The 20104-nt window shown below is 42.1% G+C and overlaps 1 protein-coding gene across 2 annotated transcripts; it reads right to left on the bottom strand.

Annotated features, from left to right (window-relative positions):
- LOC106577579 (NLR family CARD domain-containing protein 3) lies at positions 1 to 19611 on the bottom strand. 2 transcript variants are annotated; one of them, XM_014155743.3, is made up of 10 exons: positions 19329 to 19611; positions 19013 to 19119; positions 16919 to 17035; positions 10541 to 10625; positions 10115 to 10343; positions 6592 to 8404; positions 6136 to 6309; positions 5863 to 6036; positions 4576 to 4622; positions 1 to 4458 (listed from the first exon to the last, which is right to left on the bottom strand). In XM_014155743.3, exons 2-10 carry the CDS (start codon positions 19093 to 19095, stop codon positions 3920 to 3922), a joined length of 3261 nt encoding a protein of 1086 aa, XP_014011218.1. In that variant the 5' UTR covers positions 19096 to 19119; positions 19329 to 19611; the 3' UTR covers positions 1 to 3919. The 2 variants fall into 2 exon arrangements, with proteins under 2 accessions (XP_014011218.1, XP_014011219.1); XM_014155744.3 differs by lacking the exons at positions 19013 to 19119; positions 19329 to 19611 and having other exon boundaries at positions 10115 to 10273.
- Positions 19612 to 20104: the final 493 nt, after the last annotated feature.

The following is a 20104-nucleotide window of genomic DNA, read 5'->3' as shown; positions in this document are numbered from 1 at the left end:
TCCGAGTTAACTACATCTTTAATAATTAAGATACTTTTGCAAAAGCACTTGACCTTCAATAATGCACTCTCTCGAATGAACCAGGAAGGTCTCTATACAACAATACAAAGAGCTTTTTATACCCATGAATCCACCCCTTCAACGTACATTGACGAACCACAAATCTTAAGAACAGTTCACAAAGGTTAAGTTTTGTATGAAAAGATATCTATAAAACACAGCAGACAGCAACTGCTATCTTAACGGTGGCTCACCTCTCACAGTTCTGGGTGACTTTAACCTCCCCACATCTACCTTTGACTCATTCCTCTCTGCCTCCTTCTTTTCCACTCCTCTCCTCTTTTGACCTCACCCTCTCACCTTCCCCCCTACTCACAAGGCAGACAATACGCTTGACCTCATCTTTACTAGATGCTGTTCTTCCACTAATCTCATTGCAACTCCCCTCCAAATCTCCGACCACTACCTTGTATCCTTTTCCCTCTTGCTCTCATCCAACACTTCTCACTCTGCCCCTACTCGGATGGTATTGCGCCGTCCCAACCTTCGCTCTCTCTCTCCCGCTACTCTCTCCTCTTCCATCCTATCATCTCTTCCCTCTGCTCAAACTTTCTCCAACCTATCTCCTGATTCTGCCTCCTCAACCCTCCTCTCCTCCCTTTCTGCATCCTTTGATTTTCTCTGTCCCCTATCCTCCAGGCCGGCTCGGTCCTCCCCTCCTGCTCCGTGGCTCGACGACTCACTACGAGCTCACAGAACAGGGCTCCAGGCAGCCGAGCGGAAATGGAGGAAAACTCGCCTCCCTGCGGACCTGGCATCCTTTCACTCCCTCCTCTCTACATTCTCCTCTTCTGTCTCTGCTGCTAAAGCCACTTTCTACCACTCTAAATTCCAAGCATCTGCCTCTAACCCTAGGAAGCTCTTTGCTACCTTCTCCTCCCTCCTGAATCCTCCTCCCCCTCCCCCCCTCCTCCCTCTCTGCGGATGACTTCGTCAACCATTTTGAAAAGAAGGTTGACGATATCCGATCCTCGTTTGCTAAGTCAAACGACACCGCTGGTCCTGCTCACACTGCCCTACCCTGTGCTTTGACCTCTTTCTCCCCTCTCTCCAGATGAAATCTCGCGTCTTGTGACGGCCGGCCGCCCAACAACCTGCCCACTTGACCCTATCCCCTCCTCTCTTCTCCAGACCATTTCCGGAGACCTTCTCCCCTTCCTCACCTCGCTCATCAACTCATCCTTGACCGCTGGCTACGTCCCTTCCGTCTTCAAGAGAGCGAGAGTTGCACCCCTTCTGAAAAAACCTACACTCGATCCCTCCGATGTCAACAACTACAGACCAGTATCCCTGCTTTCTTTTCTCTCCAAAACTCTTGAACGTGCCGTCCTTGGCCAGCTCTCCTGCTATCTCTCTCAGAATGACCTTCTTGATCCTAATCAGTCAGGTTTCAAGACTGGGCATTCAACTGAGACTGCTCTTTTCTGTGTCACGGAGGCTCTCCGCACTGCTAAAGCTAACTCTCTCTCCTCTGCTCTCATCCTTCTAGACCTATCTGCTGCCTTTGATACTGTGAACCATCAGATCCTCCTCTCCACCCTCTCCGAGTTGGGCATCTCTGGCGCGGCCCACGCTTGGATTGCGTCCTACCTGACAGGTCGCTCCTACCAGGTGGCGTGGCGAGAATCTGTCTCCGCACCATGCGCTCTCACCACTGGTGTCCCCCAGGGCTCTGTTCTAGGCCCTCTCCTATTCTCGCTATACACCAAGTCACTTGGCTCTGTCATATCCTCACATGGTCTCTCCTATCATTGCTATGCAGACGACACACAATTAATCTTCTCCTTTCCCCCTTCTGATAACCAGGCGGCAAATCGCATCTCTGCATGTGTGTCAGACATATCAGTGTGGATGACGGATCACCACCTCAAGCTGAACCTCGGCAAGACGGAGCTGCTCTTCCTCCCGGGGAAGGACTGCCCGTTCCATGATCTCGCCATCACGGTTGACAACTCCCTTGTGTCCTCCTCCCAGAGTGCTAAGAACCTTGGCGTGATCCTGGACAACACCCTGTCGTTCTCCACTAACATCAAGGCGGTGACCCGATCCTGTAGGTTCATGCTCTACAACATTCGCAGAGTACGACCCTGCCTCACACAGGAAGCGGCGCAGGTCCTAATCCAGGCACTTGTCATCTCCCGTCTGGATTACTGCAACTCGCTGTTGGCTGGGCTCCCTGCCTGTGCCATTAAACCCCTACAACTCATCCAGAACGCAGCAGCCCGTCTGGTGTTCAACCTTCCCAAGTTCTCTCACGTCACCCCGCTCCTCCGCTCTCTCCACTGGCTTCCAGTTGAAGCTCGCATCCGCTACAAGACCATGGTGATTGCCTACGGAGCTGTGAAGGGAACGGCACCTCCATACCTTCAGGCTCTGATCAGGCCCTACACCCAAACAAGGGCACTGCGTTCATCCACCTCTGGCCTGCTGGCCCCCCTACCTCTGAGGAAGCACAGTTCCCGCTCAGCCCAGTCAAAACTGTTCGCTGCTCTGACACCCCAATGGTGGAACAAGCTCCCTCACGACGCCAGGACAGCGGAGTCAATCACCACCTTCCGGAGACACCTGAAACCCCACCTCTTTAAGGAATACCTAGGATAGGATAAAGTAATCCTTCTAACCCCCCCCCCCCTTAAAAGATTTAGATGCACTATTGTAAAGTGGTTGTTCCACTGGATATCATAAGGTGAATGCACCAATTTGTAAGTCGCTCTGGATAAGAGCGTCTGCTAAATGACTTAAATGTAATGTAATGTTAACAGTGTTCATTATATAGACTGGTGTCTGGTCTCCCTAGAACCGTCCCTCACTGGTATGGTATAGAACAGAACTATTAGCTCATGTCCTCTGGAATGCTTTTTAGGCGTTCTTATCAAAATACACCATAAATCTCCTCTGTCAGTGCTATCTCATAGAGGCCCATCCTCAGTAAAACACCTCTTGTTCTCACTCCTGGACAAGCTCACTGAGGGGAGTGACCTGCGCACAGACATTGTGGAGACAAATAATTGGTTCCCCATTAATCACGCCATCCCTTCACATGGTTTAAGAATAGGTAAAGACATTCACATATGAAGACAATGTTTCATTCTGTCCTCCTCTCTTGCTGATATTCTGCATAGCAACAGAGACATGTAAAAAACAAGTCTGACCTCCCCTCTCTGGGCCCCAAATGCCTGAGCCTCAGCTAAGGGAAACGTGCAACTGAAAGACACCAGAGTCCAAAGGACACTTTCTAATGACAAGTATCTCACATAAGCATATTATACTAATAAAACATCTTAATTATCTATGTTACCCAACTAATTCTGATTCATCCACCACAAACCCTGACCTGTTCACCGGACGTGCTACCTGTACCAGACCTGCTGTTTTCAACTCTCTAGAGACAGCAGGAGCGGTACAGATACTCTGAATGATCGGCTATGAAAAGCCAACTGACATTTACTCCTGAGGTGCTGACCTGTTGCACCCTCGACAACCACTGTGATTATTATTATTTGACTCTGCTGGTCATCTATGAACATTTGAACATCTTGGCCATGTTCTGTTATAATCTCCACCCGGCACAGCCAGAAGAGGACTGGCCACCCCTCATAGCCTGGTTTCTCTCTAGGTTTCTTCCTAGGTTTTGGCCTTTCTAGGGAGTTTTTCCTAGCCACCGTGCTTCTACACCTGCATTGCTTGATGTTTGGGGTTTTAGGCTGGGTTTCTGTACAGCCCTTTGAGATATCAGCTGATGTAAGAAGGGGTTTATAAATACATTTCATATAATCAGTAACAATGTTCACCTTTATTGAGTGGTAGTGTATTTTACAGTCTGATCCTTTTGGTGTTCTTCTAGGTATAACACAAGGGGCTATTCTACCTGGCACAGGGACACTGAGGTGTCATGATACCAAAGCCTAAACCCTGGGTAGAGAGGCTCAGTGAATGTCGTCTGGAATGTGTGCAGGTGGGTCAGTGAGTTAGATGAGACACTGTAGAAGGACAGAGTGCCAGCCAGCCAGTCCAGATACATTCCTACCCTTTTGGGGATAGGGGAGGGGACCAATATGGCTTCCCCCTTCTTCTTGTGCCAGGCATTGAAACAGTCATCAAAGCAGCGCAGACTCCAAGACATATCATTGTATCCAAGGACACAATCATTACCCTCCCCTTTCCTGCTGATTCCTTTATATGCCACTCCTACACCTGCCCATTTCCCAGTCCATTCTGCCTCCCAGTAGCAGCGCCCAGACAGACCCTCTCTACACAGCGCCTGGCCCCAGTCCTTAAATCTATCAGAGCTATCAGGATATACTTGCGCCGCTTCCATCCGTGTCATCTTTTTATTTGCCTCACACAGAGAGAGGTACGTGTGTGCTGTGTTTGGGTCCAGTGTGAGCTCACACGCATCTGATGGAAGAGACGGAGACAATAAATAACAGGAGCAGTTCCTATGAATACCCTCTTCACATAGTGCAGGTACATTTATGTATTGTAATGTAAAAATAGGCACAATTCAAAACGTACATTTCTTCAGGGCAGATTTCAACCAGCACTCAGCATTATGATCCACACTGTTGAAAAAGCAGAACACACTGTTGGAGTGGCAAATATCCCTTTGTGGCAGTAGCAGCATGTAAACTCAAAGCTCTGTGAGATATACCTCCTCAAATTATCAGGACTTTTTCTCATTTATCATATAGTATTCAGTGTGCCAACCTGCAAGGTTACTTTGACTTCTGTGGAGGAAATTATTTAATTACCTACTATATTGTTTAATTATACATACTATGCTGTTTTTACTTAGAAAAATTCTCCATTGCTATATGCTAGTATTTTATACTGATACAAGCTTGCCTTGTGTGACTTAGTCATAAATCTGAGCGTACAGATTAATGAGCTCTTTAGGTGTGACCGTAGTACGTGACCTCCAGTGTTTACGATCGGCAGGAATTTAGCCACAGTACCAGTCAAAAGTTTGGACACACCTACTCATTCAAGAGTTTATTTATTTTTACTATTTTCTACATTGTAGAATAATAGTGAAGACATCAAACTATGAATTAACACATATGGGATCATGTAGGAACCAAAAAAAGTGTTCAACAAATCTAAATATATTTTATATTTTTTAAGTAGCCAACCTTTGGCTTGTTGACAGCTTTGCACACTCTTGGCATTCTCTCAACCAGCTTCATAAGGAATGCTTTTCCAACAGTCTTGAAGGAGTTCCCACATATGCTGAGCACTTGATGGCTGCTTTTCCTTCACTTTGCTTATTTGAGCAGTTCTTGCCATAATATGGACTTGGTCTTTTACCAAATAGGGCTACCACCCCTACCTTTTTGGGTTACTACATGATTCCATATGTGTTATTTCATAGTGTTGATGTGTTCACTATTATTCTACAATTGTAAAAAATAAAAAAATAAAAAAAACTTGAATAAGTAGATGTGTCCAAACGTATGACTGGTAATGTATGTGGGAAGTGCAGTGAGGAACAGAGAGTGGTGGCGATATCAGCTATCTTGATCTACACAGACAAGCTAAATTAACTTTTACCACTCTGTTCCCATGGCCTTTTTCTGCACATCTGTTAACTGTCACAAAGATAAAATAATGTACTTTCTATAAAAGGAGAAAGACAGCTCTGTCCGTGGAACTTTTCAACTTTTAACTATTCTTAGTGATGGTTGATTGCTTAACTTGTGCAAATCTGACAAATTGTTGTTTGAAAGAAATCTGCAGTCTCTCTTCCTAGAATTTCTGCGACACTTCAGCTTTCAATATGCGGCTGACTAATTGTTTCACTACCTGAGTGTATGCAGCTGACAGTGTGGATCTTCCAGTATGGCAGAGACCAGCTCCACTCCTGTGTCTCCAGGGTGGTTGTAGCTCAGATCAAGCTCTTTCAGGTGAGAGGGGTTTGATCTCAGAGCTGATGCCAGGGAAGCACAGCCTTTCTCTGTGACACCACAGAATGACAACCTGCAGAAAGATAAATGTAACCGTTTTGGTAAGATTGCTTGCTCGGTCTTAAAATGTATGCTCCCTTTTGCTCCCATCTTCAACTCCAAATATACTTGCCTTAGTGTCTCCAATTTACAGTGTGAACTCGCAAGTCCAGCAGAGAGCAGCTTGACTCCTGAGTCTTGCAGGTCATTGTCACTCAGGTCCAGCTCTCTTAGGTGTGAGGTTTTTGAGCTGAGAGCTGAGGCCAATTCTTCACAGCATCTCTCTGTGAGATTACATCCTTTCAGCCTGAAGAAGAAATGTTAAGATTAATCAACTGAATCAGGGATGTCCAATCTTATCCACAAAGGGCCAGTATGGGTGCAGACCTTTGCTCCAGCCAAAGCATTGACACACCTGATTCAATTGAAAAAGTTGACGATTGAAAACTATGATTAGCTGAATCAGGTGTGTTACTGCTTTGGTTGAAGTAAAACCCTGCTCCCACACAACCCTTTGCGGATAAAATTGGACACCCCTGTGCTAAAAGCATGATGGATATTCCAGAAATTCAACAATCATTGCACTCACACAGCTGTCCTGGTGCTTTTGACCACTGGCAACAGCCTCCGAACACCCTCCTCTGATCTGGAATATTTCTTCAGGTCAAACACATCAAGCTCCTTTTCAGATGTCAGCAACACAAAGACCAATGCTGACCACTGTGCAGGCGAAAGTTGGGCTTCTGAGAGACTTCCTGAGCACAGGTAGCTTTGGATCTCCTCCACAAGAGAATGGTCATTCAACTCATTCAGACAGTGGAACAGATTGATGCATCTCTCTGGAGAGGGATTCTGCCTGATCTTCTTCTTGATGTACTCAACGGTTTCCTCATTGCTCTGAGAGATGCCTCCTATCTGTGCCAGTAGGCCTCGTAAGAGAGTTTGGCTGGACTCCATTGAGAGACCGAGAAGGAAGCGAAGGAAAAGGTCCAGGTGTCCATTCTCACTTTGTAAGGCCTTGTCTACTGCACTCTTGTGCAGAAGAGTTACAGGAATACCTTTGGTTATCTGAGGTTTTCTGGTGGTGGTTTCCTGTTCGTCTAATAGATTTAGACCGCTGTTGATGAATGTGTAGAACACATATAATGCAGCAAGAAACTCCTGAATGCTCAGATGCACAAAGCAGTACACCCTCACCTGGTACAGCCCACACTCCTCTCTAAAGATCTGAGTGAACACTCCTGAGTGCACTAACACTTCTCTGACATCAATGCCACACTCTCTCAGGTCTTCCTCATAGAAGATCAGATTTCCTTTTTCCAGCTGTTCAAATGCCAGTTTTCCCAGTTTGAGGATCATCTCTTCGTCTGTTTTCTTCATCTCTGAATCTGCCCCCAATGTCTCTGATCCCACTGAATATTTCAGATTGATCACTATGATGCAAATCAGATAGTGTGTGTACATCTGAGTCAGTGTGTTGGGCATCTTTCCACTCTCTGCTTCCCCCAAAATTTTCTCTAGGACTGTGGCAGTAATCCAACTGAAGACTGGTATGTGGCACATGATGTACAGGCTCCTAGATGACTTTATGTGTGTAATGATTATTTTGGCTATGTTTTGATCACTGATTCTCTTCTTGAAGTATTCCTCCTTCTGTGGGTCATTGAACCCTCGTACTTCAGACACCTGGTCAACACAATCAGGAAGGATGCGGTAGGCTGCGGCAGGTCGAGAGGTTATCCAGAGGAGAGCAGAAGGGAGCAGATTCCCCTTGATGAGGTTTGTCAGCAGCACGTCCACTGAGGTTGACTCTGTGACATCAGAACAGCTCTTATTGTTCTGGAAGTCTAGAGGAAGTCGGCACTCATCAAGACCATCAAAGATAAACACAACTTTATACTTTTCAAAGTTGGATATTCCTGATTCTTTTGCTTCAACGCAAAAGTGATGGAGGAGTTTGATCAAACTGCATTGATTCCCCTTGAACAAATTGAGCTCCCGAAAAGGGAGAGAAAATATGAGCTGGACATCCTGATTTGCCTTTCCTTCAGCCCAATCCAAAATGAACTTGTGTACAGTGATGGTTTTTCCAATGCCAGCGACTCCCTTTGTCAGTACAGTCCTGATGGTTTTGTCTTGTCCGGGTAAGGGTTTGAAGATGTCATTGGTTTTGATTGGTACCTCTTGTGTTGGTGGTCCTCTGGATGCTATCTCAATCTGTCTGACCTCATGTTCATGATTGACCTCTCCACTTCCACCCTCTGTGATGTACAGCTCTGTGTAGACCTTGTTGAGAAGTGTTGAATTTCCTTGCTTTGCAATTCCCTCGAACAGACATTCAAACTTTCTCTTCAGATTGGGTTTGAGTTTATGCTGGCATACAGCAAGCTCACCCAGAAGACCTAATCATGCAGAAAACATTCCTGAAAATGTGACTTTTAATGTGATACATGTACAGTGTAAAAAGTACTGGAAAGTATTCAGACCCCTTGACTTTTTCTACATTTTGTTACGTTACAGCCTTATTCTAAAATGGATTAAATAGTTTTTCCCCCCTGATCAATCTACACACAATACCCCATAATGACAAAGCAAAAACAGGTTTTTAGAAATGTTTGCAAATGTATAAAAAAGAAACTGAAATATTACATTTACATAAGTTTTCAGACCCTTTACTCAGTACTTTGTTGAAGCACCTTTGTCAGCGATTACAGTCTCGAGTCTTCTTGGGCATGACGCTACAAGCTTGGCACATTTATATTTGGGGAGTTTCTCCTATTCTTCTCTGCAGATCCTCTCAAGCTCTGTCAGGTTGGATGTGGAGCTTTGCTGCAAAGCTACAGTATTTTCAGGTTATTACAGACACGTTTGATCGGGTTCAAGTCCAGGCTCTAACTGGGCCACTCAAGGTCATTCAGAGACTTGTCCCGAAGCCACTCCTGCGTTGTCTTGGCTGTGTGCTTAGGGTCGTTGTCCTGTTGGAAGCTGAACATTTGCCCCAGTCTGAGGTCCTGAGCGCTTTGGACCAGGTTTCATCGAGGATCCGTTCATCTTTCCCTCGATCCTAACTAGTCTCCCAGTCCCTGAAAAACATCTCCACAATATCATGCTGACACCACCATGATTCACCGTAGGGATGGTGCCACGTTTCCTCCAGACGTGACGTTTGGCATTCAGGCCAATGAGTTCAATCCTGGTTTCATCAGACCAGAGAATCTTATTTCTCATGGTCTGAGTCTTTATGTGCCTTTTGTCAAACTCCAAGCGGGCTGTCATGTGCCTTTTACTGAGGAGTGTCTTACATCTGGCCACTCTACCATAAAGGCCTGATTGGTGGAGTGCTGCAGAGATGGTTGTCCTTCTGGAATGAAAAGTCTTGGTGGTTCCAAACTTCTTCCATTTAAGAATGATGGAGGTCACTGTGTTCTTGGGGACCTTCAATGCTGCAGAAATGTTTTGGTACTCTTCCCCAGATCTGTACCTCAACAAAATCTTGTATCGGAGCTCTACGGACAATTCCTTCGACCTTATCACTTGGTTTTTGCTCTGACATGCAGTGTCAACTGTGGGACATTATATAGAGAGGTGTGTGCCTTTCCAAATCATGTCCAATCAATTGAATTTACCACAGGTGGACACAAATCAAGTTGTGGAAACATCTCAAAGATGATCAATGGAAACAAGATGCACCTGAGCTCAATTTTGAGTCTCATAGCAAATGGTATGAATATTTACGTAAATAAGGTATATATATATATATATATATATATATATATATATATATATATATATATATATATATATATATATATATATATATATATATATATATATAAAACACACATTTGCAAACATAAAGAACTTTTTTTTGCTTTGTCATTGAGGTATTGTGTGTAGATTGACGAGGAAAATGTTTGATTTAATCCATTGTAGAATAAGGCTGTAACGTAATAAAATATGGAAAAAGTCAAGGGGTCTGAATACTTTCTCGAATTTACTGTATATTCATTAACATAACTTTAATTTCCTATAGATTATCTAAATTATAGTTTTAAGTATGTAAAAGGGTACATTAATCTGGTATTAAAAGACTACAGACAAATAATTCATACTTTTTTCCAACGTGTCAGCAAGTTCCTTCTGGTTCATGTTCCTCAGGATGTGCAGTGTGATCTTCAGAGCCCCCTCTCTGGCATTGCTCTGCTGCTTCTCATCTTCAGAGCCCACTGCTTTTGCATCCTTATTCTGACTCTCAAAGCATTCTGGGAGATCTGGACACAAAATCCTCTTAAATCTTTCTAACTCCCCTCTCACAAAAGTGATGATATTGTCTTCAACAGACTGAAAAAGAAAAAAATATAAAATAACACTTCACTAAACTAATAATACACCATGACATGAAAGGTGTGTAGAACCATAAAGCGTACTGTTGTGTGGCTGCTCGCTGATGATCGTCATGGTTATTGATATGGTTATCATTCTAGGTGTGGACGCTCCTTACTTCTACTTTAGTTACTGTATGAGAAAGTACAACCTACCCTGAAAATGGAGGACAGATCTTCCTTATGATCCTGGGCAGACTGACCACTGGGAATCTCAGACTCTGATCTCTGTTGTTCATCTCTGTGGGCAAGATATTAGATTATCACATTAAAAAAAATCGAAACGTTTTTCACCAGAATCGGCGGAATGAATACACCCCTGATCGCGCGTAAACATAGTTCACGTTCATAGCAGCCACGTTGTATTCCTTCTCACAACTATGCGCTCTCCTCCTCTCACCTTTTCCCTTCGTTTGTGGACTTCAATGCATAACACATCAGCTGTATTGTGACCAGGAAAAAAAACAAAAAAACTTTCCAAGCCAAACCATATCATAACCGCTATACACAGCCTACATCGTTGTCAATAAATTAGCTAAAGTAACATCATAGTCAACATAGCTAATAGCACTAACGCATTAGTAAACATGCTACAATCATGCAGTAACGTTACAGTGTACAGTCATGGCCAAAAGTTTTGAGAATGACATAAATATTAACTTTCACAAAGTCTGCTGCCTCAGTTTGTATGATGGCAATTTGCATATACTCCAGAATGTTATGAAGAGTGATCAGATGAATTGCAATTAATTGCAAAGTCCCTCTTTGCCATGCAAATGAACTGAATCCCCCAAAAACATTTCCACTGCATTTCAGCCCTGCCACAAAAGGACCAGCTGACATCATGTCAGTGATTCTCTCGTTAACACAGGTGTGAGTGTTGACGAGGACAAGGCTGGAGATCACTCTGTCATGCTGATTGAGTTCGAATAATAGACTGGAAGCTTCAAAAGGAGGGTGGTGCTTGGAATCATTGTTCTTCCTCTGTCAATCATGGTTAACTGCAAGGAAACACGTGCTGTCATCATTGCTTTGCACAAAATGGGCTTCACAGGCAAGGATATTGCTGCCAGTAAGATTGCACCTAAATCAACCATTTATCAGATCATCAAGAACTTCAAGGAGAGCGGTTTAATTGTTGTGAAGAAGGCTTCGAGGCGCCCAAGAAAGTCCAGCAAGCGCCAGGACCGTCTCCTAAAGTTGATTCAGCTGCGTGATCGGGGCACCACCAGTACAGAGTTTGCTCAGGAATGGCAGCAGGCAGGTGTGAGTGCATCTGCACGTACAGTGAGGCAAAGACTTTTGGAGGATGGCCTGGTGTCAAGAAGGGCAGCAAAGAAGCCACTTCTGGATTTTTTTGTTGTTATTCTGTCTCTCACTGTTCAAATAAACCTACTATTAAAATTATAGATGGATAATTTCTTTGCAAGTGGGCAAACGTTCAAAATCAGCAGGGGATCAAATACTTTTTTCCCTCACTGTAAGTAAGCGAAAATGAAAGCGAAAATGAATCTCTCCCTCTTGTGCTTCTTGTTCATTTTTGAAGAAATTAATTTGTTAAAAACTGTTCAACTATTGTATTTTTCTCTCTTTTAGTCAACTACTCACCACATTTTATGCACTGCAGTGCTAGCTAGCTGTAGCTTATGCTTTCAGTGCTAGATTCATTCTCTGATCCTTTGATTGGGTGGAAAACATGTCAGCTCATGCTGCAAGAGCTCTTATAGCTCGGAGGTTGGACCTTCTCTGGAAGTTGTTACAATTACTGTGTAAGTCTATGGAAGGAGGTGAGAACAATGAGCCTCCTAGGTTTTGTATTGAAGTCAATGTACCCAGAGGAAGACGAAAGCTAGCGGTCCTCCGCCTACACCATGGTACTACCCTACAGAGTGCTGTTGAGGCTACTGTAGACCATTGGAAAACAGTGTGTTTTAATCGATTATTTGGTGACATGAATATATTTAGTATAGTTTGATCTAAAAAGGCAAACTTTTAAATGTTTTACTTTTTTTAAATGAAATTCACTGAGGGGCCTCCCGAGTGGCACAGCGGTCTAAGGCACTGCATCACACTACAGACCCGGGTTCAATCCCAGGCTGTGTCATAACCGGCCATGACCGGGAGTCCCTTTGGGGGCGGCGCACAATTGGCCCAACGTTGTTAGGGTTAGGGGAGGGTTTGGCTGGGTGGGCTTCACTTGGCTCATCACACTCTAGCGACTCCTTGTGGTGGGCCGGGTGCCTGCAGGCTGACTTCGGTTGTCAGTTGAACGGTTTTCCTCCGACACACTGGTGCAGCTGGCTTCCGGGTTAAGCGAGCGGGTGTTAAGGAGTGCGGTTTGACAGGTCATGTTTCGGAGGACGCATGACTCGACCTTCGCATGACTCGACCTCGCTGGGGAAGTACAATGCCTTCAGAAAGAATTCAAACCCCTTGACTTAGTCCACATTTTGTTGTGTTACAGCTGAATTCGAAATGGATTACATTGAGGGGGAGGGTTCTCACCCATCTACAGACATTGTACAATTTTTGCACATTATTCTTTAAAACATTGTTGAAGCTCTGTCAAGTTGGTTGTTGATCATTGCTCGACAGCCATTTTCAAGTCTTACCATACATTTTCAAGACGATTTAACTTCTATGGGCTACGTGGGACGCTAGCGTCCCACCTGCGAGACACACTATTCAACAGCCAGTGAAATAGCATGGCATGAAAAACAAAACAGCAAAAATCTCAGAATTTCATTTTCTCAAACAATCAACTATTTTACACCATTTTAAAGATAAACTTCTCGTTAATATAACCACATTGTCCGATTTCAAAAAGGCTTTACGGCGAAAGCATAAAATTAGATTATGTTAGGACATAAACTTCACAAGAAAAAACCACACAGCCATTTTCCAAGCAAGGACATGCATCACAAAAACCAAAAATACAGCTAAAATATTCACTAACCTTTGATGATCTTCATCAGATGGCACTCATAGGACTTAATGTTACACAATACATGTATGTTTTGCTCGATAAAGTTCATATTTATATCCAAAAACCCAATTTTACATTGGCGCGTGATGTTCAGAAAATGTATTCCCACCAAAACTTCCGGTGAATGAGCACATCAATTTACAAAAATACTCATCATAAACGCTGATAAAATTTATAACAGTTATTGAAAGAATTATAGATATACTTCTCCTTAACCTCCCTGGGCAAGGTGGGACGCCAGTGGAATCGCGTGGCGTGAAATACAAATACCTCAAAAATGCTATAACTTCAATTTCTCAAACTTATGACTATTTTACACAATTTTAAAGACAAGACTCTCGTTAATCTAACCACATTATCTGATTTTAAAAAGGCTTTACAGCGAAAGCAAAACATTAGATTATGTCAGGAGAGTACCCTGCCTAAAATAATCACACAGCCATTTTCAAAGCAAGCATATATGTCACAAAAACCAAAACCACAGCTTAATGCAGCACTAACCTTTGATGATCTTCATCAGATGACACTCCTAGGACATTATGTTATACAATACATGCATGTTTTGTTCAATCAAGTTCATATTTATATCAAAAACCAGCTTTTTACATTAGCATGTGACGTTCAGAACTAGCATACCCACCGCAAACTTCCGGTGAATTTACTAAATTACTCACGATTAACGTTCACAAAATACATAACAATTATTTTAAGAATTATAGATACAGAACTCCTTTATGCAATTGCGGTGTCAGATTTTAAAATAGCTTTTCGGCGAAAGCACATTTTGCAATATTCTGAGTACATAGCCCGGCCATCACGGCTAGCTAATTTGACACCCACCAAGTTTGGCCCTCACCAAACTCAGATTTACTATAAGAAAATTTGGATTACCTTTGCTGTTCTTCGTCAGAATGCACTCCCAGGACTTCTACTTCAACAACAAATGTTGTTTTGGTTCCAAATAATCCATAGTTATATTCAAATACCTCCGTTTTGTTCGTGCGTTCAGGTCAGTATCCGAAGGGTGACGCGCGAGCGCATTTCGTGACAAAAAATTACAAAATATTCCATTACCGTACTTCGAAGCATGTCAAACGCTGTTTAAAATCAATTTTTATGCTATTTTTCTCGTAAAATAGCGATAATATACCAACTGGGCGACGTTGTATTCATTCAAAGGCTGAAAGAAAAAAATTGAGAATTCACATGAACGTGCATCTCCAGTGTCACTGTTCTCAGCCTGACCACTCACAAAATCTCCTGCTGTTTTTCGCCCAGAGACAGGAGATACGTCATTCCACTTTCTGGCGCCTTCTGAGAGTCAATGGAAGCGTTACAAAACATTACAGCAGAGATGCTGTATTTTCGATAGAGATGCCACAGAAGGAGAACAAATTGTCAGACAGGGCACTTCCTGTATGGAATCTTCTCAGGTTTTGGCCTGCCATATGAGTTCTGTTATACTCACAGACACCATTCAAACAGTTTTAGAAACTTTAGAGTGTTTTCTATCCAAATCTACTAATTATATGCATATTCTCGTTTCTGGGCAAGAGTAGTAACCAGTTTAAATCGGGTACATTTTTTTATCCGGCCGTGCAAATACTACCCCCTAGCCCCAACACGTTAATGCAACCGCTGTGTCAGATTTTAAAATAGCTTTACGGAGAAAGCACATTTTTCAATATTCTGAGTACATAGCTCAGCTATGAAAGCAAGCTATACAGATACCCGCCAAGTTCTGGGGTCAACTAAACTCAGAATTAGTATTATAAATATTCTCTTACCCTTGCTGATCTTCGTCAGAATGCACTCCCAGGACTCCTACTTCCACAAGAAATGTTATTTTTGTTCGAAATACTCCATATTTATGTCCAAATACCTCCGTTTTGTTCGTGCGTTCAGATCACTATCCAAAGGCATAACGTGCAAGCGTAAATCCAGACTCTAAAAGTCAAATAGTTCCATTACTGTTCGTAGAAACATGTCAAACGTTGTTTACAATCAATCCTTAGGGTCTTTTTAACATAAAATGTAGATAATATTCCAACCGGACAATAGCGAATTCATTACAGAGGAAAAAGAAGGAGCGGTGCGCCAAACGTGCCTGCGCATTAAACAACTCACTGGTCCCAGGCAGTCCACTCATTGACTGAGCTCCTATTTTCTGCCCAGTAACAGGAGAAGGATGAAACACTTTTCTAAAGGCTGTTGACAGCCAAAGGAAGCCTTAGGAAGTGCAACGTGACCCCACAGACACTGTAGTTTCGATAGGGATTCAATAGAAGAACTACAATTCTCATATTACGTACTTCCTGGTTGGATTTTTCTCTGGTTTTTGCCTACCATATGAGTTCTGTTATACTCACAGACATCATTCAAACAGTTTTAGAGACTTCAGAGTGTTTTCTATCCAAATCTACTAATAATATGCAAATATTTGACTCTGGGCCCGAGTATTAGGCAGTTTACTCTGGGCACGCTTTTCATCCGAAAATGAAAATACTGCCCCCTATACCTTAAAAAGTTAAATAAAAACTGTAATTAGGCCACTCAGGAACATTCAACGTTGTCTTGGTAAGCAACTCTTGTGTTTAAGGTTATTGTCCTGCTGAAAGGTGAATTTGTCTCAGTGTCTGTTGGAAAGCAGACTGAACCAGGTTTTCTTCTAGGATTTTTCATGTACTTAACTCTATTCTGTTTATTTTTATCCTAAAAAACCGTCCAGTCCTTGCCGATGACAAGCATACCCATAACATAATGCAGCCACCATCATATTTAGGTTAGTATAGTGGAGTAACTACAATGTTGTTGATCCATCCTCAGGAGAAAACTATCTTCACCATGCTCAATTGAATATTCATGGTCTGCTTTTTTTTCTTTACCCATCTACCAATATGTGCCCTTCTTGGTGAGGCATTGGAAACCTCCCTGGTCTTTGTAGTTGAATCTGTGTTTGAAATTCACTGCTTGACTGAGGGACCTTACAGATAATTGTATGTGTGGGGTACAAAGATGAGGTAGTCATTCAAAAATCATGTTAAACACCATTGTTGCACACAAAGTGAGTCCATGCAACTTATTATGTGACTTGTTAAGCACATATTTTCTCCTGAACTTATTTAAGCTTGCCATAACAAAGTGGTTGAATACTTATTGACTCAAGACATTTCAGCTTTACATTTATAATGAATTTGTAACATTTTCTAAAAACATAATTCCACTTTGACATTATGGGGTATTGTGTGTGTGCCAGTGACACAAAATCTAAATTGAATCTGTTTTAAATTCAGGCTGTAACACAACAAAATATGGAAAAAATAAAGGGGTGTGAAAATTGCCAAAATGGCCTCATTGCCAAAATCCCAAACTATCCCTTTAAACGACACAATGCTGGGTTCATGTGAGACTAACCTCTCCTGCTGGACCCTGTCCAAAGCACACAATCACATTTACTCTGAGTTTCATTTAGAAAAATAATTGTTCCACTGATAATGCACTTTAATGTTTTCAAATATTGGAAAATGTTAATGTATGTTCTTTGTTACCTTTGTTTGTTATAAAAGTCTCCTTTGCGGAGGTCTATTGGAGCATCCATTGACCAGTCACTCTTCATGGACACACAGGTGGGTGCAGGTGAATGTGGTCTCTTTGCCTGGATTGTGCTTCAATACAACAAAGAGACTTTTAGAAGTGAATAGCAAACCAAATGGTTTTAGTTGGCACAGCAGATTACACAGAGCTTGATGCAAGTGAAGCAAGGTCAGAAAAGAGTAGGTACTGCGCGTCTTAAAGGGCAGGTGCTTTTCTGACCTTGCTACAAAATGATTATCCTGATTATCTTCAGTGATAAAGCCACAAAAGCAAAACAGTAAATCAGCTGTGAAGTAGGTTTGTGAAGTAGGTTTGATAAGTAGACAATGGTAATGATGGCAACACTTTATTTGAATGTACACATATTAGCCCCTAATTAGTAGATTATAAGTGTATATGTTACGTGGTGGAAAAGTGACAGGTTCTTTTGGATCTGGGTTGAGCAGGTAGAGTGGAGTAGAATGTACTTTTTTAAATTTCAGTCACAGTGGCCATTCTCTGGCTCAGGAACACATTTGAAACCAATGCAAGTTAAAAAATGAATCAACAAACTACAAACAAACCATAAAGACAGAAACCAAAAAGGGGCACAGGACGTGATGAATTCCAGGAGGCATGCGTCCATTTTCTTTAACAATTTATCTTACAATACTCAGTAGCCATGTGCTCTCACCAAAATGCTGCCTAATATTGTGTGCGAAGAAACACTTGTGAAAAGTGGGTGAGACTGAGGGGATTCGATTAAGCTGCTCTGGGTTGAACCGGGCTATGGCCTGTCACGTGACAGGGCGGAGCCGGTGAGTGAGGTGCACCGTGCTCAAATCTGACATTCGGTCATGTCGTCATGTTCATTAACATAGAACACTCATACAATAAATATTTGATCAGAGACCTTTATGCCCAGAGACGTTCTGTGCCCAATCCATGAATTTGCATCCCCTTTGTCTTAGCTAGTCACTGACTACACATTAGCTAGCAGAGCCTTATAATATATATATATAAATAAAATAATCATTCTCCTTCTTGGTAAAATAGCCGTTGCACAGCCTGGAGGTGTGTTGGGTAATTGTCCTGTTGAAAACCAGATGGGATGGCGTATCGCTGCAGAATGCTGTTGTAGCCATGCTGGTTAAGTGTGCCTTGAATTCTAAATAAATCACTGACAGTGTCACCAGCAAAGCACCCCCACACCTACTCTGTGTCTCACAAAGATATGGCAGTTGGAACCAAAAATCTCAAATTTGCACTTGTCAGACCAAAAGGACAACTTTCCACCAGTCTAATGTCCATTGCTTGTGTTTCTTGGCCCAAGCAAGTCTCTTCTGATTGGTGTCCTTTAGTAGTGGTTTCTTTGTAGCAATTCAACCATGAAGGCCTGATTCACGCAGTCTCCTCTGAACAGTTGATGTTGAGACTTGTCTGGTACTTGAACTCTGTGAAGCATTTATTTGGGCTGCAATCTGGAGGTGCAGTTAACTCTTATTAACTTATCCTCTACAGCAGAGGTAACTCTGGGTCTTCCTTTCCTGTTGCGGTCCTCACGAGAGCCAGTTTCATCATAACGCTTGATGGTTTTTGTAACTGAACTTAAAGTAATGATGGACTGTCGTTTCTCTTTGCTTATTTGAGCTATTCTTGCCATAATATGGACTTGGTCTTTTACCAAATAGGGCTATATTCTGTATACCAACCCTACCTTGTCACAACTGATTGGCTCAAACACATTAAGAAGGAAAGATTGCAGACAGATTGTGACTTCCATCAATGTAATTGTCTGCATCATTTCCAATCTTCCATATTTTTTTTGTAAATATATAAAATATATAATTTCTGTGTGTATTTATTATTTTCCCTAACCCTACCATCCCTCCCCTAATTGGAGTAAACTAATGGACAACAACACTTTGGCTTCTACATACATTTTACGGACACAGTATATTTTACAATAGTTATCTTTTGTTTGTTTTTAGTCCCATCCTTTAGCTCCACTCAACCCCATTATCATTGTCAAAATTATTTACATTGTGAGACAACAGCGCTCGTCTTACCATTGGGCTTCTTTCTCAGGTTTCTCAAAGAGACTCACTTTGGAGGTCGTGCCTCCCTTCTGTCTATCTCCATGGATGCTCATTTTAGGCTGTGCAGACGAGGTGGGCTACGATAAATAACATATTGTTGTGGAAATTAAAACAAGTTGAGATAGTCAAGGTTGATGACTAAGTAGGCTAAACATTGTGCAATTAAGCAATTTGTGCACCCATCATGTTAAAGTTATAACTTGTGTTATGTTATACTAATGTTGTAATATGGTTTTTCATTTTACATGACTTTGCTTTAAATATTATAGACTCAGCTAGTCCTTACCTTGCTGCTTGCTCCTCTCCAACTACGCAGTTAACAATTGTGAATACTTTCACTTTCGATAAACAACAAACGAGGCCTACTTTTTTTCAAATATATACGAGGCTTAATCACTAGTCTCTAAACTGAATGAATTTGTCCCCACATGGCCAACATCATACAAAAGTGCCACATGTCATCAAAAGTAAAACATTCTCGTTTATGGTTCCCAAATTGGGCATAGAGTACCAGAAAAAAAATAAAAACAAAACGTTTAAAATTGTTGTTTTGTTCATACCTGGAAGTACACGCCCCCTAACATAATATTCACGGCGCATAGAGGTGTATTTACAGTGGTTGAGCTGCATTGTCCGATGCACAGAGGAAGTATTAGACGTTTGTGTGACAGGAAAATAAAAATAGTAATGTTAGCCGAGATGCTTAACTTTTGTGAAACATCACAGCACAGTTGAAAAATATATGGCAAATAGAAATCAAAACTGGATCGTGTTCAGAGCTAGATGGAAGGGGTTGAGTGGAGCTGAAGAATTGGACTAAAAACAAACAAAAGATAACTATTGTAAAATATACTGTGTCCGTAAAATGTATATAGTATTCTATAAGCTGGAAGTAGAAGCCTTGTCGTCCATTAGTTTGTTCCAATTAGGGGAGGGATGGTAGGGTTAGGTGAAAATAATAAAAGGTAAATATATTTAAAATAAATATGTTATATAATTTACAAAATAAATATGGTGGATTGGAAATGATGCAGACAATTACACTGATGGAAGCCACAATCT

Source organism: Salmo salar, chromosome 18 (assembly GCF_965601325.2).
Source record: "Salmo salar chromosome 18, fSalSal1, whole genome shotgun sequence".
Lineage (NCBI taxonomy): Eukaryota > Metazoa > Chordata > Actinopteri > Salmoniformes > Salmonidae > Salmo > Salmo salar.
The sequence above is the reverse complement of the archived record's forward strand: the minus strand, read 5'-3'. Positions and strand labels throughout refer to the sequence as shown.

What these genes read in the sequence shown, in the direction of transcription:
- LOC106577579 (XM_014155743.3), bottom strand. Translation starts at nt 19,095, where the DNA reads ATGAGCATCCATGGAGATAGACAGAAGGGAGGCACGACCTCCAAAGTG. An exon ending in TGCTGACACGTTGGAAAAAA is followed by an intron (nt 8,405 to 10,114) that starts GTATGAATTATT and finishes CTGCATGATTAG; the next exon opens with GTCTTCTGGGTGAGCTTGCT. An exon ending in AAAAGCACCAGGACAGCTGT is followed by an intron (nt 6,310 to 6,591) that starts GTGAGTGCAATG and finishes TTTCTTCTTCAG; the next exon opens with GCTGAAAGGATGTAATCTCA.